General features: G+C 42.2%; 1 protein-coding gene across 2 annotated transcripts in view; it reads right to left on the bottom strand.

Moving 5' to 3' along the window:
- The window catches only part of BICC1 (BicC family RNA binding protein 1), a 109325-nt gene extending 85055 nt beyond the window's left edge, over window positions 1–24270 (bottom strand). The window contains exon 1 of one of the 2 annotated variants that reach the window (XM_075423045.1): window positions 24010–24270. In XM_075423045.1, coding sequence (XP_075279160.1) covers window positions 24010–24211 — 202 coding nt within the window. In that variant the 5' untranslated portion in view covers window positions 24212–24270. The remainder of the gene's footprint in view (window positions 1–24009) is intronic. The other variant, XM_075423046.1, reaches the window with a different exon arrangement.
- Window positions 24271–26095: the final 1825 nt, after the last annotated feature.

The following is a 26095-nucleotide window of genomic DNA, read 5'->3' as shown; positions in this document are numbered from 1 at the left end:
ACAAAAGTCAAGAAGAAAAGCATATGATATTAACAGATTTAAATAAGTACATGCATAACCGCTGCAGCAAGGCCTTGAAGTATTTAGTTAACTAAAAAAATTGAGAGAATATAAAACCTTATACTTTAACACAGAAGGTAAAAATCATTTTACAATGTAACTTAACTACCAGCAATGCATTGTATGTCTGAAGCCATACTGTTTACAGCTTTAAAGACAGAAAAAATTGTCCCAGTTTGGCTTATTCTTAGATATCACCATAATCTAGATAACATTTGAATAAAAGAAGTTCATCTGTTTCACTCAAGAATAAATACAATTATTTCTGTGCATTGCAAAACACAGAGCAAACAACATGAGTGTGGAAGTCGCAAAATAGTTGGGTAAAGAAGAGAGTAGGATGGATCTCCCCAAAAGGTGGAGGGTAGAGGAAACGAGAAACTTACCCATACAGCACGCTTAGAGCTATGCATCACCACAAACTGTGCACTAATCTGTCACTGATTTTCCCATACATTAGACAGGCAAGGAATCCAAATGACATATCAACACAAAAACACAGCAGTATAAGTTACTTTGCTGAACTCAAGTTTACTCACAACACCAAGACTTTTCTGCTTTTAAGAAACTAAGGAAATTAAGTAATTGTTTAGGTAAGAAGATCAAAGCACAACAGAAGTCTAGACCTCTCTGGTAAAGGTAAAAAAGTTTTATTTTCACAGCTGTTTTCATGTCCACATTTTCAACATCTACATTATTTTTTTTTCTTATGAACAGTTCCCATATTAAAAAACACAAGTGCTATACACAGCTGCCAAAGCATTAAATGATTATGTGTATGCATATAAATAAAAACATACATACACAGAGAGTGACAAAAGAACACTGTGTTGTATAATTAGGATTTCTAGATACAGTTTACAGTAAGATAAAAACCTGCACTGGTTTACACTGCAGTGGTAATTTAGCCAGGAGTCTAGCATCCATACCGGCTCAAATCATGCAATGTTAGAAGGTGTGGACTGCATTAGCTGTTAAGCATAATTTATTAGCTTTTACTCTAGTGTTGTGGACTGTTTACCAGAAAAGAGGGCCGCTAGCTTAAGACAAGCAAAAGCATTCTTATTTTAGAGAGTCTGACAAAATTAAATTGAAATAATTACATTACTTTTACCTACTAAGTTAAATCACTCCATTCGGGAAATCCTCCCTGCTTCTTCACCAAGGCAAAGCTGTGGATACACATCGTCCTGGACTGAGACACAGACAACACATATCCAGAAAAAAAATTGCTCTAAATTGGCACCAGGAGAAAGCCGCCTTCTTCTGAAGAAAAAATGCAGCTCCAGAAGAAATTCTGCACTTACTCTGATAGAGTATCTTTTTATTACAACACATTTTTCAAAGCAAATCATCTATAAAATGTTTGCAGAGTGGTAGGAAATCCTTGTGAACTTCAGGTACCCCATTCACGTTAAAGAAGTCATCTAGGCTGTTAGCCATCTTCCAATGGGGACTATTCCCAAACTTAGGCTAACCTCAAGATGACAAAAATTAGTTAAGGATGCAAAGTTTGCACTACTTGAACAAACAAAAATATATGAACATACTATAGGAACAAAGATTATCACCAACTTTATAGCTCAACCGTCAAACCCTACATGCTTTTTGGGGCCACACTTTCATACACACAAACATGCTCAAGTCAGTTTTTCTTGATTTCCAAATTATGTATTTTGGCTACATGGGAAATGTATAGGAATACAAAGCTCCCCCCACCTCATCCCTCCTAACAGGTGGGTCTTTCAAATGCCAGATTTATTAACCGTAAGACTCCTTGCGATTTCCACACCCTAGAGGCAAGGTCCTGCCATAGGGCAGCGGAAAAGCTCCTCAGAGACTACAAAGTTCTGGCAACACCTTTGAACTGCTACACTTGTAAGACGTGAAAAACCCTCATTCACACTTCTCAGTATTCAGGAAGCAATCCTGCAGAGGATTGAAATCTCGAATAGGTTTAAGCAGTCAAAGAGAATAATGCAAAACGCCCATGGGTATCAAGACTAATTCTAAATAAACATCACTGACAAGTATGTGTAACAAGATTTGAAAGCCAGCCTTTGTGGACTGGTGAACCTTTTATTCAAATTTTATTAAACTGAGCAAGGCATTTAAGAAACAGTCAGGAAGTGGAGAGTTGTTTTCAAGTTACATGGCCTATACAAACAGGCCCAAAATGTGTTTCTCAAATCCTAAGACTCCTCTTTTTACACACAGGCAAATCATTACCAACAATGTATGACCTCAAAGACTAGTATCTAGCTCCCTGCTAGCTAATTTGTATTTTTATGGACAAAAACCTGTTTCTAGAACTGTTGTTTAAAAGAAATACGTAAGCCAGAGAAATTCTACAAAACACAACCTTGTGATGCAGTACAGGAAATGCTTAAGATAAATTGATGATCACAAGTAAACAAGAAAGCATTGTTCTGTGGTCTACACAACTGTGAGCTACACAACTCATTTATCTAGTAACCTTGAGTATTTCTGAAATTAATGTTCCCCCTTTCCACTTTTAAGACTCAAGAAAGTTCTGCTTAGAAGACCTGATACAATACAAACCCCTTTAAGTTCATGTAAAACAATCTGGAAAGAAACTTGTAAACATAAAGGATATAAAATGTCAAGACTGGGGAAGTTAAAAATTAAAACAAAGAATGTGCGACTTCTGCCAAGACCTAGAAAAACAAACGATGAAGACTAAGAAACTAATATTTGGCCTACTTCTGCCTCCAGTTCCTGTGTGGGAGCTTTAGCTCAAGAAATACTGTATTTTTGCAAACAAGAACAGTATTAAGTAGCAAGATGTTAGTGCAGCTGATTCAGTGTAATGCTGTTTTCAGGAATAATATTTTACCATTTCTGTTTGGTATTATTCAACTCAGATGCTTTCAGTACAAGTTGACTTAAATATGCTTTTTTCTTTTATGTTATGTCAAATATCAAACCTAATCTGTAGCTGAAAGTTTTAAAACATTATAATGCACATTTATGAACAACCTTGAACATGACCTAGTATTTATTGCTGTTTTTAAGTGCCTGCTGATCAGCGCAAGGCACATCTCACAATTCATGACGAAATGATGGTAAGCATCATGGTAAGCATTTAGCACATCCCAACATGACATTTACCAGCACAAACAGTGCCCTTAAAGTCTGTGTTTACGTTTGCTTTTGCATGCATAGCCAGTACTAAAGAAAAAAAACCTTACAGAGTCTGAAGTACCGTGGTAAGTGCCTCTTCACTCAGGCAGCATACCACCCTACTCCTCTAAGAAATACTCAGCCTGCAATACACTGCAGAATAACTGATAAGGCTTATAGCTCCTTCAAATTAGAGTAGATTTTAATTAATGGGGTGACAAATACAAAAAAATCGTAATTCTTTATCACTAAACACAGAATGCCATTACCACCTATCAGCATAAAGCACTACGGACCGAACATCGTCTAACATCTCTCAACATGTTGTACTTACAAAATATCCCAGTTTTTGTAAATATTGTCCATGTGTTTCATGTCTGCATAAAGCTTTTGCCAAAACACTAGCTTTCTAAGTGAAATTGAAATCTCACTGATTTGGAAGGAATGGCAGTGAACCAATGAGAAAAATCAAGTCTATTTTAAAATCTTGTTATTTGCCCTGTTACCTGCCAACTTGTGTTCTCTGGATTAATCATAATTAAATAATTAAGGCACACATCCAGATATAACTGTTGAAGTTGAGTTGACTTAGTACAAAAGCCTTAGCATTTTTTTTTCAAGATATATTTTATAATGAGAGAGCATAATGTCCCTCTAAGGACTTGATAGCGAATAAAACCAAAACCACAGCCAGTTTCTGGACAAAAAAGCATTAACAAAGTGTTATCCAAGAACATTATAAAGATCAGATTGCTATGGCAGCAGATAACTTTAGATTGTTAACTACAGGCAAGCATGCTTTTATTTAACAGGTACATAAGTATTGATAAAGTATTTTTAATATAGGCCAAGAAATAACTAGCCTAAAACATCAACTTAAATATCAAGTAAGCCTGGCAAAAGGAAACATATTATGCAAAAGTCTTTTTAAAAGAAGCACAGCAAACAGCCTTAATCAGGGAACAGTAAAAGAGATTGTTCTTGAGCGTAGCTCTAGCTAGGAATGATAAAAGTATGTAATATGAGAAAAAGGACTCCTTTATTTGTGGAGCCACATTTGCTCCTGAGAAGTACCTAACTACATCTGACTAATACAATGTAAAACACAAGTGAGCATATACATACAAATTACTTTCAATACAATTATACAAATAAATTATTTTTAGTTTACAATAACCATATCTGTAGCTGATATGTGGGAAAACATGAACACCGCATGAATGTGTAATTTCTATTCCAACAACAGTTTTGTTTTAAACAGGCAAGGGTCTTTGAACTGCAAACCTTTCTAAAGAAATACAGTCCAACTGAGAGTAGGGTAAAGAAGCTCAAAGTCAGCATTTCCAAACAAGCATGTACTGGGGTCAGGCTTCTGTGAAGGAGATATGTTACTCATCAATAAAAAAAAAATAACTATATGCTTGTTTGGAATAGTCATCAGTATTATCTTCAGCCAAAAAGGAATAATATCAGCACTTTATGTTCAACAGAATTAACAATAAGCCAAACCTTCAGTACTCACTTTTGCTGGAGAGGACAAATACAACGGCACCTTTGCCACTTGACAGCCAAGGGGATCTCCGTTTTATATTTCATTGAAAAACAACCACCACCACCACCCTGGAGTACAGATTGGTCAACACTGCTTTTGTGCTAGTATTTGGCTACTGTCTCCCCTAAACACCAGTTAATTGATTTTAAAAAAAGGTAACAATGCCTTGCTCTAGTTCCTAATCAGATCCAATTAATAAATAATGAAAAAAATTGCTTTAGGATTTCCTTCTCCATCAAAGTCTGTATTAAGAGAGTAATACAAGAAAGTGATAAGCAATGAATTGCAGGAATTTAAAACCCCCATCAAAAAGTATACAGTTTACCTAAAAGGCAGACACATTATGACTCAATCTCACTTTTTTTCTGGTGACTATTTTAAGCCACATGATTTTTCAACACCAAACTGCAAGGCATACAGGCAACTATCACAACCGCAGAAAAACCTGAAATTTTTATGTCCCCCGTTACTGCCTCTAGGCTTTATACAGCCCTCACAAAAGAAGTCTTTCACATGTTGGGTCCGATTTACACTTCTAGGAGCTTCTGCGAGTTAACTTGACCCTCTAATGCTTCTGTCTCTTGTAGTTTAAGAAAAAGAAAACTCCACTGACAATCCTCTTAAAATTATGTCTTCTCAATATATTGAGACCTTTGCATCTATTTCAGCCTTCTCATTAACACATAGCGACTCAGGACGAAGCAAGCCAGGTCAGTATTCTCACAGGTTTGCAAGAACTAGTGTAATGCTGAATAACGCCACTACATTGTCCAGAAGAGGGGGAGGGGGGAACCCCCCAAAAAACAAAAACCAAACCAAACGACCAAAAAGCAGGGGTGAGCCACCAGCTGAAAACAGGAAGTTTAAGGATATGTGTCTTATCTAAAATTGCCAACCCTACAATTTTCCCCCTGCTCCTCCAAGACAGGAAGGAGAGGATAGACCATAGATCCCTTGCATCAGAAAATGCCTGACACTAAGCAACAGAAAAATTAAACAAGCAATTACAGTCACTGCTCTTCACCATCCAAAGCAAGGACACAGAAAGCTCTGAGGCAAAAAATATGTTGTCCACAAAAGATTCCTAACATTCCTCTTCCATTACAATAATATAGACTTCAAGATGTTCCACAATGTGAACTATAGCTTCGCGCAGTGCAAAGCAGCTTACATAAAAAGTACGTTCTTTGTGCAGTTAAAATGGGTTAGCAGAAAGGGAAAACTGAGGACTTGCTGCTCCAGTTCCTCTGTTGAATATTTGGAAAGCTCATGTTTCATGAGACTTTAAGCAGAGTAAACAGTATCTCCAGGCTGCAGAAGACTGCACTTGAAGAGGAAGAAGGTTAATAATACTGCAAATTATACTAGTAAAGCTTTCTTGCAAATGTATCTTACTGGAAACTTCCCTTTCCAGACATGAGGTATTTGCATAAGTACCAGCTCTTGAAATCTTAAAGGAGTCCTTGTTCAGTACTCTTCAATCACAAAAGCATTGAGAAAGGAAGAGAACAAGTCACCGCAGAGAGAACTCAAGCAGCGGAGCAGATGCTCAGCTCTGCTGTCACACTGCAGATGCAACAGACAGCAGAGAATATGAGCATTTTAAGTTCAGAAAAATCCCCCCCAAAGTGAAAATGTGCACTTAGAATAAGAAGCATACAACTACATCATGCTTAGTTCAGAAAAATGGCAAACACAGTCCTACCTGCACATGATAAGTATCAAGCAAAGCCTCCTACTATTGACTTTATTTAACTGAGTCTTCCTAGAGTTGCAATTAATCTGTAGGAATTTTTCCAGTTTCTCAGCTAGCTGAGACTCCGAGTGATTTTATATCAAGCCTATTTTTACAGTTGAAAAAACACTTAAGTCCACATACCCACAGAAACCCAAGGTTCAGAATACTATCTCCTAATACTGAAATTCAACTATCCTAACAAAAAAATCTATAAACAATAAACACTATTTATTTGGCCGCATTCTAAAGACAATACTTATCATCAGTACTACTTATTCTTGAGCTCAAAATATTACAACAGTGAAACCATCAGCTGCATGCAACAATACAACTACGACACATCAGATGTGGCTCCAGTCTTCACACTTGATACAGTTCCACTATCTACTAAACATGACAGTACTGTCTACTGACAGTACTTTTCTACTACACAAACCATGACTTCATCACTTAATTTATGCTTTCAAGCTTCTTCCTTCATGATGGTTTTACCAGTGCTACTTCAACTATTTCAGCTGTCCCTTAAAAATCAGAATTTGGCTATTCTTTGCTTTTTTTGGCACATTACTAAAAACAATGACGCAGTGCACATAATTAGGACTAACTAAGTTGTATGGAGACTAGTAGATTGTTCTACAAGGGCAAGCACGTAAGTTTATGAATTATTCTTTTTCCATAGACACAGCAAAGCTCCCAAAGCTGTCTTGACATAAGAGGAAATAACATTGCAACGGCCAGGGTGAAAGTCAGAAAAGCTCATGAGATTCTGAAAGTCTTTGCAAATCTCAATAATGCATAATAAAAAAACCCCCTCTAGAATTAACAGAGGTGAAAGTTTAGATGGTCTACCCCATTTCTAGAGTTCATAAGCCATTATTATTAAGACTGCCAAAAAAGCAGTATTTCCTGTTTGCATTTTTTTCTTTTGTTTTGATTTTGGTTGATTTGGGGTTTCCTATTACAGCTCAACTAGCTTTAACCATAAAATACTTCTCAGCTCTGTAAGTTGCTACCCTGAAATCATGAGACAGTTTGGCTACTATGAACCCACAATCTTGGCAAAACCAATTTGCAGAAATTGACACAAATCTTTTCTGTGACTTGCTGAAAAATAATCACCCAATTGAAGGTGTCAGAAAAAACAATTTTAGAAAAAAAACAAATTGGCTTTTGTTGTCTATGCTGTCAAAGTGAAATGTTTACCAGCTCTAACTGTGCCTGCATAAGCCCACTTGATCACAGATTAGAGAGGTTTCACCAGAAAAGAAAACTAAACTTACATTGCTAGAAAAACAGCATGAGGGAGCTAGCACAAGTACCAATCCCTAATGTATTCAGTGTGGATGCTCAGTCAGCTGCCAAACTCTACTTTACAGTAATTAACTAGTGTCTGCCAGAAAGTCACAAAACAGTCTGTATTTGAGCAAAAGAAGCTGGTAACATACTAGTTTGGACCTGCAGTCCATCTGGGGCAGTAACGGCCATTTGAGGAAGAAAATACTAAAGTCATTAGAGACTATTAGAAAAACTGAATTAAAAGTTACATAATAACTTGCCTAGAAAGATGTCTTCATCCTAAACAAGCCTCTTCACCTCTTCTTCTGTTCTCAAAAACGTTGGAATACCATCCCTTCACATTCAATAAGGTTTAACTCGTGGACTACCTAAAACGGTGAATGGCCTCTGTATTTCTGAACCTGAATTAAAGAGACAGAGCCCAAGAGAAGGGCTGTTAAGAAGGCTACATCATTTGGGAATTAGAAGAGAGTACAATGAAAGATTTTTCTATTTTAGCACTAGAGGAGACTATAATATTTTAACTTCTGCTGACGCTAAACTCCTTTGCAGAATATAAAATTACCAAATTAGCTCTCTTCTGACATGTGCCAGATCTCCCTACTCAACACCTCACATGGAAAGAGGGCAAGTCTGGGTAGGTAAGTAGAAAAGTATTTACACCAAAAGCTCTACACCCTCTGAAAGGGCAGGGTAAGAGAAGAGAGAAGAAACCTGAATGTTCACCTGGCCCCTGTAGGTCCCCAGCTCCCTGCGCCTGCCCTTAGCCCGCTCTCACGAAGCGGCGGCAGCACCGAGTCTGGGTACCAGCTGCAAAAATGCCAAAATGTGCTCCAACGGATCTCGATTCATCACACTGCGGGAAGGAGGCAGAACAGAGCCAGTGAGTGGTTTCTCCTCCCCTGCTCTCGCAACAGAGTACGGACAGAAAGAGAGTGGAAGAGAAGCCGAACAGAAGCACCGAGAGCAGCTCCTCTCGGAACAGCACGTCTGGCCGCTGCGCGATGCACAGGGAGAGCCTTCCTGCGCATGTCCAAAGCTACTGGACTTTTGTAATCCTCTTAGTCACGTCTCCATTTGCCTCTCGAGTCCCAAGATTTCCTACTTCAAAAATCTTTCCTATCCGTCTGAAAAACTTGGCCTTTACACCGTTCTACTAAAACTCTGGTCTGGCTAACCTGCACGGGTGGCTCTGTAAATCTTTCCTTTAGCTCAGTCACTCGCTTCTCCCACGACTTATGCGCTCCAGCAGCGCGCTCCTGCTAGACCCAAACCACTACTCTGCTGGGAGGATGAACACTCCTTTTGCTTGTGCACATAGAAAGAAGATGGCAGGGAAGGGGGACACCGAAAGCACCCTAAGCCAGCGGGGAGCCGCAGCAGGAAGCTGACAGCATGTAACCCTTTAACATTTATTAAAACCAGTCTCAAAGTCTCTGCTGGCTAGTCAAGCCAGAGTGGAAGGCAGTGCCAACACCAGCTCTGCAGCGATACAGGAGACCCACCCCATTAAAAGATTCTTGTAAATATGCATTTGATATCCCATAAGGAAAAAAGTATATTTAATATTTTACATTTTAGTTGGTTTGAATTATATGCTCAACTCAATACACTGCTAACAATACTCAGGTCTATATAGAAATAAAGAAAATATACTTCCAGCTAGATATACACCAATTCAAAAAAAAAACTTAATTTGGATACAATTGATCTGTAATCAATGTTTGTGCCTTTCAGGCATTAAGTCACCTAAAACTATACTTAACATCCAACAAAATACTCTTCTAGCACTCACTTTCCCCAAACATTTACAAGAACACAGTTTATAAAGTTTTGTAAATGTTTAAATATAAACAAAATTTTACAATAAGCCAACCCCACTTTTTTTCACGGCTTAAACGATTCCTCATGTTTCAAAGACTGGAATGACTTTTTCATTTCTGCCAAATCTGTGAATAACTTAAGATGTCACTGAAGGCCACTGAAAGTAAAAAACCTGACTGCTGCTAAGCAACCCAGAAAACATCCTTACATGTTCATTTGTTTAGGGCATTACAAAATTTCACACATGTTGAGAATGCACGTATTCTGGACTCTAACAATGGTAATATCTTACACAGAGAGAGAGAGAATTCTCCAGGATATGTCTGTATTTCAGAAAGGAATTGCTTATAAAGGTCTAAAGATTTGATCAAATTTATTCACTATGTCTGCACATGGAATAGATTACAAACAGATTCTCTCTTATCCACTATTTTACACATATGCTAGAAGTAAATTTACTAAGGAAAAACAGCACTTACGTAAGTTTTACTAAAAAAAAGTACCAAGATTATTTTCCATTATATAAAACAAAATTTTAAAAAAGTATTTCATAACCAGATTCTTTAAATCAATGCTATTTTAACTGCTCTAACTGCATATAAACAAAGGTCATTTAACACGATTTAATATTTCGCCATTCTATAGCATTTCTCACCCATGGATGTACTTAAGACACTCAGAAAACTGAGACCAAGTCTTACATTCTCTGAAGCAGGCCGTGATGAAGTGAAGTACTTCCTGTCACAGTACATACAACTAGCATATATATCCCTCACTTGAATTACGCACAAATACATATACATATTTGTTATTTAAATATATGTATTAAACACACACAGATATTATTTTAAACATGGATTTTTTTCATCAAGTGATTAACTTCTCACTCATCTTGGCTTTTGTAGCACAGCATAATGTTGTGCACAGTAAAACTACCTTACAACATAGTTTCTGATTTAATTACACTGCAACAAGTTCACTGAATCATAGCTTATATTCCTTCAATCAATTCAGTTATCAATTCATAAAGGTCTTGGGGAGTATCTTCAGAAGACATCAATCTGCTAAAGCCTTCCGTAACACGAAAATGCTTCACTATGTCAATTATTTGACTAAATATTTATTTTGGAATTACAGGTTTCATTTTTTACATTTCTCAAGATGCTTAGTCTTAAGTTACCAATATCATATATTCAACTGCCATAAATTTATTGCAAGCACAGTCAGAACAGAACAGAGCCAATAAAAATAGATGTAATCAAAGCCCTCCGTTCACTCATAGTAATTGGCAATAGGGAAAAAGGCAATTTTAAAGATTCGTTTAAACCACTAATGCAGAGTGGCAATATGGATTCCTAACACCAGGCTTTGCTTAAAATCAAAAAAGTATCATCACCTCTGCATAGAATTAGAAAATATTTTAAAAACAAAAAAGGAGGTGGTGAAAATATATTTAAAAATTTGGAATATCCGGTAACCTCACCATGAAACCTTAGAATATCAATACAATGAAAAATTTTAAAACTGTATATAGCAAGATACTAATATAACAGGAAGATCATAAAACAGACTGTGTATGCGTGTATTACATTAAGAAAAAAATCACATGTATATCATACGTTCAAGCAGACTGAAATGGCACTTTTTTTAAAAAAGGATAAATCATTAACATTAGTAATGTCTACCTTTAATTATCTATTACCATTGTTTCTTTCAGGCCAGATTTACTTGCTTAATGCTGATTTTTGGATGTGTTACAGTGTAAACCGTTTATTTGAACTTCATTGTAAAAGCGTTGCAAGTTTTCCTCACAAGGAAAAATACCGTAATTCCTTTAATCAGATGAGGCCCATGATCTGAGCTGTTCCACAAGCAGCAGAACGGCATCTGGGTGTTGTTCTGCTAGGCATCTCATTGGCAGTATGGGCAATGCATCTAGCTTTTACAGATACTTCGTACCAAGTAAGTGAGAAATAACACAGCACAGTTTTTTCACATCCATATTCAAATTACATACTTATTTCATTTGAATGATCTGGAATGAGGTTTCATTTATTCTTTCCTTGGCACTCCTTTTTATTTATAATTTTTCCTTTCAAAAGCTCTGTAATATTCTAGCATCTAGAGCAAAAACATCCTGTGGCCTTATAAGCCTTAAACAGAAGCTATCTTTGCAAGTTAAAAAGCTTTAGAGAAGGACTGAAAAACCTGAAAAAATTACCATCCCATAGATTCTTAAATAAAATTTTGGGCATGCCCACAGGAAAAAAAAAAAAAAAAAAAAATCAGAAAAACCTTTCTGCGGGACGGGGGGGAAAGTACCTATAAAAGCCACAGTATTACAAAGAATTTCTTCAGCATCTACATACTCCAAGCCTCACAATAACCCTATAAGCAAAGATCACTGCTTCTTTTTCCTCGAAAACAATTCTTACTGACCTGATTTATACCACAGTTTTAGCAGAAAATGGAACCAAGAGTCCGCAAAACCTCCCAGGCCTGGCCTGCACAGAAGTTTAGCAAATGGAAACTGGATGGCTCATGCTTCACTTGCATCTACACATGTTCCCCATAGGCAAAAAAACCAAAAGAGGAATGGGAAACCACTATTTTCTTAAATTAATAATTAAGACAATGCTTCTCCATACAAGTTTATCAAGTTTTCTACAGAAGGTGTATTTTTCACAAGGTTGATTGCAACCCTTTCACACCAGAGAAGTACTGGAATTGCACGGGAACAGGGAATTAGAGGACGCATTGCAGCTGGCACTGCACTGACCAGCTTCCTACCTCTGGGAAAAGGCTCAACAGTCAAATAAGACTGGGAAAAGAAAACCAATTTAATCAAGATCTCAAGGCAGATCAATAGAAGAGATTGCTCCTAGTCCAGTAACATTTCAGGCTGCATTTGTACCTCTCTAGAGATGGCATAACAGCCAAAACACTTAACTACATACACAGGTGTCGCTTCTCAGGTGCTAACGACATCTTCAAAAAATCTTCAGCTGATAGCAGAATGTGTGTGTCCTGGCAAGTGACCTCCTCAAGTGACCACAGTGTGCTCAAATAGTCCTTAACCTCTAATGAAATGAGTCAAAAATCTGATCTTTAAAGTTCTAGGGCATATCAACCTGGACAACTTAAAACAAAAAATCTAACCATCAAAAATAGTAGCTTTATTCCACAGCATTTATAAAACTGTTGATCTCAAGAAGCCAGATTCAAAAGACACAGCTGCTGACAGCTGGCCATGTGGGAGGTAGTCAGAATGACTGGAAATCTCGGGCCTTCTATTATTGTCTTTCTCATCACAAGTGATACCTTCATAAACATTTTTTAAAAACCCTTCACACTTCACAGAACAGAAACCTAAAGAACAAGTTATCCCCTGTTTGTTCTCACTCACATGTGCAAGGAAGAGACCTCCAAGAAGGACACGCTGAGCAACAAGTTTTTCTGCGGTTTACACAACAGAATCCAAGCAATAGAGGTAACACAACTGCGCTCCAATCCAATCTGCATTAGGAAGACCCGTTTTCACAACTTGCCAACGTGCCATCAGTAAGAACGTGAAGCTCAGCAGGAGATAGTGTAAGCCACAGCAGGGAGCCCATGCACTACACCACTTGAACCAGCGAGGCCACCCCAACCCGCAGCCAGCTCCCACTGCTTGGCCACTGAACCCCCAGTTAGTTTGTCCAGTTCCTGTAAGTGAACCCTGATGCCTCAGTTTAAGCTCAAGCAGCCAAGAAGCACGCACACACTAACTAGAGATAGTTATACCCTTGTCTGATGATGGTTTGAAAAGCTGTTTGAAGGCAGCAAAGCAGCTGTGCTCAACCACTGCCACAGCAGACCTGCATCCCAACTCGCCCAGCCAGACTGCAGGTCCCCTTCCCACCAGGGACCCCCCGGTCACGCTCCCAGGAGCCAGAGCACCTCCAAGAAGGCTGCACTCTGCGGCCAAACACAGCACCCACACACCTCTCCTGGGGACGAGAACAGGCTAGAAGAATGTGCTTACCACAACCTGCCCTGGCAGCAGCTGCCCGTCCTGGCCACCATTTCCCCAGGGCTGCGGGGACGTGGGCACCAGCACCCACCCCAGGCACCGGCTGCAGCTCAGCCCGCACTCACTGGACCCGGTCCTTGCACACCACAGACCTTGGGTACATAGGCAGCTATTTAAGGAAATAAGACAGGATACAGCCTTGGCACAAGGATGATGCAAGGGTCAAAATAAAGATAAAAAGCAGGTATAAGGAAGAAGAGGTCAACTACCCCACATTTTGATCTTCTCCGTTCATTGTGGAACACCAGTTCCCAGGCAGAGGCCAGTGGTCACCAACTGGCTCGTGAAACTGCATCCCACACAACAAAAATATTTTGATAAAACTATAAAAATGGTGAACAATGACTTGTAAGGTGATGATCAGCCTATATTTAGGAGCCACTATAAATTATAAAGTGGTAAGTGTCAAAACAACAGAAGTAGCCACACCAAACAAACAGAACGAGAATAAAAATTTTAGAAGTATTAGTGATTTTCTACCTGTTCAAGAGAATCACAGCTTAAAAATGCAAAGGCAACCTAAAATACTTTTGACTGCTCCATCAGTATTTTAACTTTCACTGACATGACTCTAAAAAGCATCAATAATTAGGAGTAAGAAAACCAAAGTTCAAAATAACCCTCTAAATCCTACCAGGACTTTTAAAGGTAGGATGTACAGATCATTTTTTCCCCAGCAGATGTTTCTCACTGCCCTGCGGAAGGCAAACTGACCCCTATAATCAGTCACAATTTTATCAACCCTGAAATACAGTTCAGGATGCAAAGTGCCATTTTTAATACTGGTATCTGATCAAGCGTTTACTTAAAAATGTGTATTTATAGTCTTATTAATGCATAACATCAATAAATATTATGCTCTAATATTACAGTCCAATACTAGATTTAATATTTTAACTCGACAATTGAAAATGTAAAATTAACATTAAGCTTTGTAGTTAAGAATCCTTTGATTCCTTCACTCTCCAAAAGAGAGAAATTAGTGTTCTTACTTCAGCACTGAACACCACAGAAGTGGCAAGTCTCCAGAATTTATGGATCGTTTCCTTTTCAGAAAAAGGAGAAAAATTATAAAATGAAATTCTGTCTCTTGTCCTATCCTTAGGCACCACTGAAGAGTCTGGCTCCATCTGCTTATGCCCCCAACACACATACACAGAATTAATAAGGTCTTTCCTGTGCCTTCTCTTCTCAAGATTAAAGCTAAACAGTCCCTGATGACTCAATCTATCCTCATACGTCAGATGCTCCAGTCCCTCAACAGCTTTGTGGCCCTTTGCTGGACTTGTTCCAGTATGCCCATGTCTCTCTTGTACTGGGGAACCCAGGTCTAGACACAGCACTCCTGAAGTGTCTCACCAGGGCTGAATAACGAGCAAGGATCACGACCCTCAACCTACTGGCAACGCTCTTCCTCATGCAGCCCAGAATACTGCTGGGCTGCTTTGTCACAACACCACACTGCAGGCTTGCTCATGATGACACTGTCCATCAGGACCCTCAGGTCCTTTTCTGGGACGCTGGTCTCCAGCGTGGCAGGCCCAAACCTCTGACAGTACATGGGGTAATTCTTCCCCTGGTGCAGAACTTCATGTTTCCTTCTATTGAACTTCATGACTTTCCTGTTGGCCCATTTCTCCAGTCTGTTGAGGTCCCTCCGATTGGCTGTCCTCCATCTTCACATCTCTGACCAGTTTTTCCTTGCTTGCAAATACAAAGTCCAGCAGAGCACCTCCTGTTGTCACCTCCTTGATCACCTACGTTTGGAAGTTGACACAAATGCACTCCAGAAGCCTCCTACACAGCTTGCGCCTTGCTGCGCTGTTCCTCTGGCAGACAGCAGGGTGGTTGTCCTCCATGGGAACCAAGGCATGCAAACATGAGGCTTCTTCCAATTGTTTGAAGAAGGCCTCATCTGCTACTTCTTCCTAATCAGATGGTCTGCAGCAGACACCCCTAACACCACACAGACTGATCTACCCAATAATGCTGACCCATGCACCCTCAACTGGCTCATCACCCAAGGCATGCAACCCCACTGCTCTCACATAAAAGGGCAACACCTCCTCCTCCACATCCCAGCCTGTCCAGCATAAAGAGCCTGTATCCAGTCATTGAAGGACTCCAGTCCCAAGTGCTAACCCACCACACCTCTCCAACCTCAGGAAGACTATAGCCCTCTGACTGCATGCAGACCTCCAGTTCTACCCGTATGACATCCACACTGCCTGCATTAGCACAGAATCATAGAATCATTAAGGTTGGAAAAGACCTCTAAGATCATCAAGTCCAACCATCTACCCAACATCACCATGCCTGCTAAACCATATCCCGAAGTGCCACGTCTACACATTTTTTTGAACACCTCCAGGGATGGGGACTGCACCACTTTCCTGGGCAGCCTGTTCCAATGCCTGATCATTCTTTCAGTAAAGAAATTTTTCCTAATATCCAATTTAAACTTCCCCTGATGCAACTTGAGGCCATTGCCTCTAGTCCTATTGCTGGTTACTTGCGAGAAGAGACCAACACCTGCCTCACTACAACCTCCTTTCAGGTATTTGTAGAGACCAATAAGGTCCCCCCTCAGCCTCCTCTTCTCCAGACTAAACAGCCCCAGTTCCCTCAGCTATTCCTCCTAAGACTTGTTCTCCAGACCCCTCACCAGCCTCATTGCCCTTCTCTGGACACGCTCCAACATCTCAATGTCCTTCTTGTAGTGAGGGGCCCAAAACTGAACACAGTACTTGAGATGCAGCCTTACCAGTACAGAGGCATGATCATCTCCCTACTCCTGCTGGCCACACTATTCCTGATACAAGCCAGGGTGCCGTTGGTCTTCTTGGCCACCTGGGCACACTGCTGGCTCACATTCAGCTGGCTGTCAACCAGCACCCCCAGGGGCTGTGCATCAGGCACTTCAGGGAGGTATTCACTCAGATGGATCTCCCAGAAAAGGTATGAGACCTTCTCCTGCAGGCACATACCTACTGCGTGCCTTCCCAGTTTCTATGCCCTGGTTTCTATTACACTGGAGTAACACAGCCAGGATAAGGACTAGGGCAGACCAATGTTGCTACATGCCCATCAACCGCTCCGTGAACTCTGGTTTGCAGCAGAAAAATTAAACGTAGTTATGCTACCAGGCAAGTGATGTACCCATTCAGACATTGAGTGTTACCTCTGTTCTGCAATTGTTTTAAAGCCCCTAGCCATCACACCCATCTCTTCTTGCATAGGCATCCAGAGCTTTCCCCCTCACATCCAAAAACTACACTTTTATGTATAAATATGCGAGAACTTTTTGAATACTCAAGAGTCCTCAGACTACTGGCTAAAGAGATAACAGCAGAAATTATACAGGTCTATGTTTTCTATGAGGACTACAGTTCCTCCAATAGCTCCACACACACAGCAAGCTGGCAGACAGTTGATATCACACGAGCATTCCCTCACAATGTTGATGAACCTTTAACAGGAAATAATCTTTTTGAAAATTCTGTATTCCTGTTCCAGTAAAGATGATATCACTGTAGACATCTTTCCATAAATCAGCTATAAAAGGCACTGAAACATGAAGAGTTGCATTGCTGCATGCAATACAGTCATACTGATCTGAACCAGAGACAAGAAAGCCTAGTTATAAACATAGATACTGAACAGAAGTTACAGATCTGTTCAAGGAATGTCCTTAGTTGCTTAAGCCAGAATTATTTTCAAAAAACTTCCACTGATTAACAGGTAGCGTCTTAAAGAAGAAATCCTCAAGAAGTACTCATTCCTTCAGCTACAAGAAGTACACACAATTAACAAGCTATCTGAACCCCAACTCCCATGTAGTGGTATTAGGTTTTACGCTCAAAGTTCATTAAAGTCACTACTCAGTCTTCACAGTAAGGGATACTACTGTAAAAAAAAAATTTACGAAGGTGTTAGTTCTTCAACACAGAGGCCTGAAATTAAAGAAAACTAGCATGTTTCATTGTTTGACGGGCATAAAGCCAAGAGCCTGAAATAAGTACTCAAAATAGGACATATTTTCCAACCGAGGTAAAGATTACAATATAACCAACAGGAATGTGCAAGCCAGCAATACTTAACTTAGCAGCTCATGCCAAACCATGATAGTCCGTTGTACTACTTAAAAAACACTGAAACTTGAGAAAGTGGTATTATTACAATTGTTAACAACGGAATGCAAGAACATTTTTAAACTACAAGTCACACAAATTCATTTCATATATTTATTTTTGCAGAAATAGACTATTCAGCACTTTTGGGATTTGAGAACCTGACAAAGAACTTGAATTTTTTTTTCTGCTACACACAAGTTAAACACCAAATGTAAATGCTATTAGAAAGGTTCCAGTTTCCCCACAACTATGTCCTTGTCCAGGTTATGCTAATACATTATAAGGAACAAAAAAAAAAAAAAAAAAAAAAAGACACCAACAGAAATCTCACAATTTAGTAGAAAAAAACCCCATTTTCTTTCTCTAGGAAAAGAAACTGTCTTTGGGACCTACTGAAGTAAAGATTTTGAAAAGGAATTTCAGTGAGAATCTCGTCAAAGAAAAGACATAGTTCACATCTCAAAGTTCCAACAGGAGTATAAATCAACAGCATTCTGAGTATTTTTAACTTCAGTTGGAAGCAAGGTACGCTAGTTATTTGGAGGATTACAGTACATTTAGTTTTATTATACAGATTTCTGCCACCATCACACACCAAAAATAAAATCCAGAAGAGAAGTAGTAATTCCTGCTTAGCCATTTAAACATAAAAAACCAACGTAAATTTAACATGGAGCTTACAATCCCCACACAGAAACCATCACAGTGAGGACCACTCTATATCAGTTACAACTGCCTATTAAGCAGCTAACTCAAAATCTATTAATTCACGTTTTCAGGGTCGAGCCTCTAATAAAACTATTGCTTGTAGGAAAGTCTCAGCAGAGGCCCAGGTTTCCTAGAACATCTCCATCTTCTTTAGAGCATTCAAATACAAGTGGTTTTCTTTCCCCCCACTCCCCCCAAACTTTGCTTGAAACAGCGATTTATCATCCTCTGTAGTTGAAACAAACTTGTGGAGAAGTCTAACAGAAGTATTAAAAGTACACTTTCCCACATAGTTATGCATTAAGTAGGGGAAATATAGTTGTTTAAATACAGTGCGTCTCACCTGATGGATCAGCAAACAAAACAAATTGGTTATCATCCAAGCATCAGAACTAGGCATTGCATAACTAAAGTCTTTGGATTGGGCAACGGCCTCAAGGATGACCTTTAGGCAAAGGAATTAACAATTAATTTTCAGTAGATTTATATTAAATAAGTTTCACCTAGATTAAATTGTGAAAAAAAGTTCTCTAGGTATTTATGTCACTTCCATCTAAGAAAAGTAGGACTTCTTTTGGTGAAAAATTACTAGTTGAGCATTTTTCCAGCTCGCCAAGACACCCAAAGTGCACCAAAACTGTGGGGGCAGGACAGGGAGTGCCCACCCAATGCTGCAACGGCAAGAGGGAGAGCTATGCAAAGGCAGTCAAGTGAGCTGCTTGCACTGTTCACACTGAATTTGAATTAGAGTACATTTATCCTTACTATCTGAAAAGTAATGAGTTATCCTTTATTATTTTGAAAAATCAAGTCTACACTACATAAATTAAGACTGACATGATTCCTGTAAGTTCTGACCTACTGCAGTTAACACAAGAAGGCACTAACGACAGTCGGCACAGGGCACTGCTGTTTTCCAAGATTTCCACTTGGTATCAACACAGCCTGCTCTGGAAGATGAGCTAAACAGCAAACAGGGTGCTTGTGGTGCTGAGCCCCCTTCAGAGTTCCCCAAGTACGTAGGTCTGTGCTTTTCTTCATGTGTCTGGTTACTAATAGCCAAGACAAATGCTGAATTACCTCATGACAAAAAAAAGCCAAAACACAAAACCACCATAAAAAGCCTCTAGATCCCCAAATTAAAATTACCTCAAGAGTCCCCAAACTGAAAGATGATGCATAAAAAGCCAAAACAGAACAGAGAAAAGCTGAATTCCAACAGGCACACAGTTGCTTTTTCAAAGTAAAAGCCGTATGTAATACGGCACCCACACCACTGCTAGAGTTAAACTCTTCTTAAAAAAACAATGACATGGATTTGGTTTTTTATGCAAGTACTATTATGTGATGTGAGTTATAAGGTCACTAACCATTAAGCATGTGCTGTACATACATCCCATCTAAAATCCCCAATGTCTGTTAAAGAACACAACACAGAAAAAGGATTATGTGAAATCCAACACTGGCATAACGCTTTGTAGCAAAGAATAAGACACCATGCAAGACAAAACACCACGTTGCCACTTTGATGTTTGGGTTTTTTGTTGGTTTGGGATTTTTTTGGTTGTTTCTGGTTTTTTGTTTTGTGGTGGTTTTTTGTTTGTTTGGGGGTTTTTTTTGGTGGGGTTTTTTTTTTTTTTTTTTTTTGAAGGTGCATGGTCAACTTGGCTAAGTCTATTGATGGCTGCGACATTAGCCGTTAGATTATACTTTCTGGACAGCTTTTTCTGTCATAATGATCAGTTGCTATGGTAACAGGCACTCAAACATTCATTCACCAAATCATTCCACAGCATTAAGTCACCTGAGCGTTCACCAGAATTTAGTGCAGAGCAGCTATAATTAATAGGGCTACTATGAAATATCATCTTCTGTCACTGCTGAAAAGAATAGCTGTTCAGTTTTATTCAAATTTGCTTTATTTAAAGTTTACTCTAAAGAGATCTGTTCACCAACAAATTCTGATGAAGACATGCAGCATAAAATGGCTTACACCCCACTACACAGACTGAGATTTGTTTACGGAACATTATTCCAGTCATCTGTAAGCAAGTAATAAAACAGTCATACAAAAATTTGGACACAACAAGAAAATAACTATCCTTATGTTCAAAGTTTTTACCACAGCTTTTGCATTTTCTGGTATTCCAAACAGAAAAACAAAGCTCTCAGAGAAGCTCCCTCTACCTTTCATTTAATGTATTTATCTTAAGGCTATTCAGAACCAAACACCGAAACACCAAAAATACCAAAACAATTATTTCAAAACAGAAAAAAAAAAAATACCTGTAGCACTCAAATCTATCAGTATGTTCTGACCCCTCAATTCAAATTTGCTTTCTGCTTCAGATACAACTGGTAGCAAGTGAGCCACATCAACTCTTTTTTGAGAGCGAGGTACCCAGTGTCTTGCTACAGCACTCACTCCAGCTGTGGACTCTGTATCTGAGGTACCCCAGTCCCCCCCAAGTGCTACACAGTCTGCTATGCCCAGGTGAGTCTCACTGAAGGCAGTGTTGTCCCCCAAGAAACTACCCACAAAATACAAAGTGCAGGAAAGATGAAAATAACCATGGCAGAAAAGCATGTAACATTCAGCAATGCAATCACAGAATGCACCAGTAACAGCAGCACAGAGTGGAACGCTGGGCTTCTTCATACTCTTCGTACCCGATTGTTTTTTACATTTCAGCATTAGTACAGTAAACAACAGATGTTGACAGCAAAAAAATAGGGGCTCCCCAAGCAAGAATGAGAACATTTCCTGACAGGTTTCTTCAACAGATGCTGTTTCAAACTTGGCTTTAAAGACAACTGAACTAAAGATGATGTATTCTCACTTTCCCATAATACAAGAAAGCTATGGTGATCACTAGAAGAAAACACAAGTTTTTAAATCATTTAAAAAGTAACTTTCACAAGTGTAAACATGCTCTCTAGCAGCTGGTAAAAGCAATATTAAAGCCATTTAGCATCTAATATGAACAAGAAGCTGTACCTACACCAGCTTGAATTAAAAAAGAAAATTAAAAAAAAAAGGTGTCTTCTTGAAAGCAGAAATTTGGTCATCATCACTTAAGACTACAGAGATGTTTCCTTTCCACGATGCAATTTCTGCATATTTTATGAACTTCCAGTGAAGGATCTTGTATTCGAAACCATAGGAAGCACTACTCTATGAACTGTCTAACAAAAGTTACTTTCTGGAGATGGCACACTGCTTCCTTTCCATTGTTCCTTTCCCAGCGAGAGTCAAAGTCTCCACGCCCAAAAAATGGCCAAACAAAAAAACAAAATAGGGGGGAGGGGGCGAACAGGTTAAAAAATAAAGTCAACTTTGGCTTGTAATCAACAGTAGAACTGACTCTGAATTTCCGGGTACCAGTTACAGATCTGGGTTCATGATGCTCTTTGTGACACCCTGACAGAGCTACTCCGTGCTTGAGGTACTCTCTTACAAGAAAAGAGTAAGTAAAACCTATCTTGTAGGAAGTCAAGAGATGAGATAAAAACCTGTAAGGCAGAGAGAGGAAACTCAATGAAAACGATAATGTTTAATGTCCAGTTCACAGTTTTCTTACAGAAAGAACTATCATGTTTGCCTCACGTTTCCTAGTAAGCAGTTTTTCATTGCCAGCAAGCCAGAAAATTTACGTTTTCACCAAAAAAAAAACCCCAAACACTTATTACTGAGTCCAGCCCATACTTTTCTTCACAAGAAGGACAACTATCTGATGCAAAAAGTCCTTCAGCCATCACCTGAAGCATGTGTATTCTAGACTGGACACACAGCAACCTCTCATCAAGAAGCAGGCAGCATTCTGTTTGCATATAGTCCCTGTACTCTACCAACCACACGCTTTTTACTACGCTCTTACGAAGAAATGAAAAAAATATTTTAAAAGGAGCAAACAAAAAAATCTCACATTTTGACACTGGCTACTAGTGGATGACACAACCTACACAGTATTTGGATTCTGCTTAGCAGCTTTGTTTACTCTCGCATGCTTACTACCTCAGGCAGTAGAAGGAAGGACTGTGTGTGGGATGAGATAATGGAAATTTATTTTGCTGTTAGAGGAAAACGTTAAGGCACCTTCAATCTCCTTACAGCACTTTGTAACTTTCAGCCCTTCTTCCTACCACTTCATACACAGAACTACTTTTTCTTTTCAATACCCACGTGTTTTTGGTTTGAAGAGAATTTTGATGAGCGTATCTTTATAAACAGTTGTTGCCGCTTAAGAGGCTTCTGTTTCTCTGAATTCCTTTCTCTTTACCGCATTAAATAATGAGATCTTTCTACCAGCACTAAACTATTAACTGATTAAAGATTAACTCACCCCCAGGAGAGGGAATCTCAATTAAAAAAATTCCAACCATTGTAGCCACCGAGTCAACCCGCAGCTCTTCGGTGTCCAGCCCACCTCAGCCGCCCCGGCAGCCTCCCGTGGCTGGAGGGGGCAGGTGCTCTGACAGGGGCTGGCCCAGCAGCCAGCACCCACGGCTTCCAGTGAGCCAGTGAGACCCCACACCGGCAACAGCGACCTGTTTTTCAGGGGTGTAGTTGTTTTAGAAATGTACGTAAACACTTGAGTTACCATGTTAAGTGTAACACTAAATGTTTACAAAACAGTAGTCCCAGAGGACAGAGTAGCTTCTCCAAACTGCCACCATCTTTCCTTGGTGATGTTAACATGCCCTGAGGTTTGACAACGCGAGACCTGAAACTCACCTCTGCTCTCGGGGGCTCTTCCCGGCGGAATGACCCCACTCCCCAACCTTCTCAGCGGGTTTAAAGCCTTTTACCTGCTCTTCAGCAACGAAACCAGCAACCGCTGCTCCTGCACTACGCTGTCAGAAGCTGCCCACGTAACTCGCACTGAGAGTTAGAGATAATTCAAAACACACTGGGACAAATATGTAGTCTCAAGAAGAAAAAAAATAAAGAAGCAGCAAGCAAGCAGAGCCGACGGCCGAGCAAGTCCCGGGGCAGCGGCTGCCGCTGTCAGCTCTCCCGGACTCCTCCGGCCGGGCCGCCCGGCTGCAGCGGCTCCCTGTTCCTCGAAAGCCGGGAACCCGAACCGCCCTGCCAGAGCGGGGAGGTCACGCTTTTTAAAAAGGGATTTCTGAGGGACCTCGACCTCCAAAGCCGCAGCCTCGCAGCTCGCCGGCTGCCGCTGCGGGAGGAGCCCCGGCGGGGCCGGGCACCGGCGCCACTCGCCACGCCGGGCCCGGCCCCGAGCGGCATCGGACGACCCGGGGGTGCTCCACTCCGGGGGGAGACGGGGGGCCTCCTCCCCCCGCAGGACCCCGCCGGGGAGGCCACGACGGAGCCCGGGAGCGGCCCGCGGGGCTCCCGCCGCCCCGGAGCCGCTCCTCTGCGGCGCCGGAGGGGCTGACAGGAGGATCCCCCCCCTCCCCTCCCGGGCCGCCGCCGCCCCGCGCCCCCGGGACCGCCGTCGCCTCTCCCCGCCCTCACCTTGGAGCATGGCCTCCAGTTTCTTCCTGTCCACCCGGAATCGCTCCTCGCCCCACTCGGGGCTGTGCAGGGGCCGCGGCGGGCCGGCCGAGTCCTCCTCGGAGCCGGGCACGGGCGAGTCGGTGCTGCGCTCGCTGTTGGAGCCCGGGTCGGAGAGCGGCTGCTGCAGGTACCCGCTCAGCGGGTCGCGCTGCGCCGCCATGGCGCTGCCGGGCGGACCCCGCCGCCGCTCCGAGCCCCACTCGGCCGCCTCCCCGCGGGACGCTATCTGGCCCCACAGCCGCCCCCCCGGCTCATCCCAGCCGCCGCCCGCCAGGCTCCCGGCCCCGGCGCCGCCGCCCGCCTCTGCCGCCGGCTCCCCGCCGAGTGCGCGCGGCCCCGGGCCGGCGGCGTCCGCGGCTCGGCGGCGCCCCCAGCCCGCCCGCAGCCCGCACAGCATCTCCGCCTCCATTGGGCCGCCGCCGGCCCGCCGGGGAGGGGCCGGGGATATCCCCGGCCGCGGCCCGGGAGGAGGGGGCAGCGGCGCGGCGCGGCGGGAGGAGGGCGGGGAGGGAGGCAGGGAGGGGAGGGGAGCGGATGGGAGGGGAGGGGAAGTGCCGCCCCCGCCGGCACCGCCTCCGCCTCGGGGTCCCGAGAGGTCTCTGTCAGCCGGGTCGGGGGGCGCCGCGGCAGCCCTGCCCAGCCCACGGGGCTCCCCGGGCTTGGGGCAGGCCCCGCCGTGAGGGCCCCCGCAGCCGTCCCGCCTCCGCCGCCTCAGGGAGGGTCGGCAGCGATGGCGCGGGGCCGGGGGAAGTACGCGGCGGGCGGGGTGGCGGCCCTGGCCAGCGGGCCCTGCCTGTCGCCCCCGAAACGTTCCAGTGCATGAGGGAGAAGCAGGCGAGCTGTTCGCTCGGCGAGGCTGACGAACCCCCTCATGGCGAGGAGGGCCCTGGCTCCCAGCTCGGCGGCTTTTCTGCACGAAGCCTCGGGAAGGCGAAGAGCCTTGCGCCGCTGCGCCGCAAGAAACCGGGTTCGGCACCACTCACCTTCCAGCATTGTCACGTTCGTGCCGCTTGACGAGTGGTCCGAGCCCGAAAGCAGGCACTGGGGTAGAGGAAGCATCGGCGTGAGGGTCTGTTCCCGCAGCCGGGCCCGCTGCCCGGAGGCCGATGGCTGCCCAAAGGCTGGCTGCCCAAGGTGGGGAGGCAAGGGTGAGGCCTGCACACACCCTTCACTCTTCGGGTCTCCCCGATGCCCGCCAGCTCATCTCTCCCCAGTCTGAGAAATCCCTCCTGACAGAAAAGTTACACCGCACATCGCACACTCCAACAAAAGCTTTCAGTTTCTATTAATCGGCACTTTCCGTTGAAAAAGCAGCCTGCTGCGAGACACTCCAGCAGCGCCGTGCCTGGAATCCCATGAGGTGTTCCACCTTGAGAGCATCACATCTCACCTGTGGCACTGCAGACGCCTGTCCGTCTGTCTTCTCCAGGACTGGAGCGGCCGTGCGTTGGTGATGGCCAAACCAGGTTGCTGTACGCACGCTGGGAAGCAAGACAAAAATTACAGCTGACTTAGGTGATGGTTACTCACCTCATGGTTAACATCAGCTTGGAGGACCGTGTTAAAATTCGCCAGGAGCTGCGCTGATACTCCGGGTAGATGGGAACTGCACTGTGTCCAGCTGCAATACTCAGTCATTTTTACAGAGGTTCAGATTCTGGCTTACTGAGTCTTTACGGAGTATTTCCCACTTAGCGCCATGACAGAGTGAATTCTGCAACACCCGTGGTTGCATTACTACTGAACTCTATGTGCAGCGAGGGAGGCACTCAGTGGAAACATCTAGTATCCAGTTGTGGCGTTTAACTCTGTTGGTGGTCCCACAACCTCCGTGGATGCCAGCCAGTGGCTTGCAGGCAGCGTACTGCTCACAAGACCCTCTGATAATTCTCATGACCATGGGAAATAGCTGAAGTAAAAAACAATGGAACAGAATATGACTATATGTCATGAAAACAGCGCATCTCCATTGGTCTCAATAGTTTGCTTGTAGCATGATAATACTTCAGGTGTGCAGGGCAGCCTGAGTCAAAACTGAAATTTT

The sequence above is a fragment of the Opisthocomus hoazin genome, chromosome 6 (assembly GCF_030867145.1).
Source record: "Opisthocomus hoazin isolate bOpiHoa1 chromosome 6, bOpiHoa1.hap1, whole genome shotgun sequence".
In the NCBI taxonomy this organism is placed as follows: Eukaryota; Metazoa; Chordata; class Aves; order Opisthocomiformes; family Opisthocomidae; genus Opisthocomus; species Opisthocomus hoazin.
Note: the sequence above shows the minus strand (reverse complement) of the source record. Positions and strands in the feature narration are given on the sequence as shown.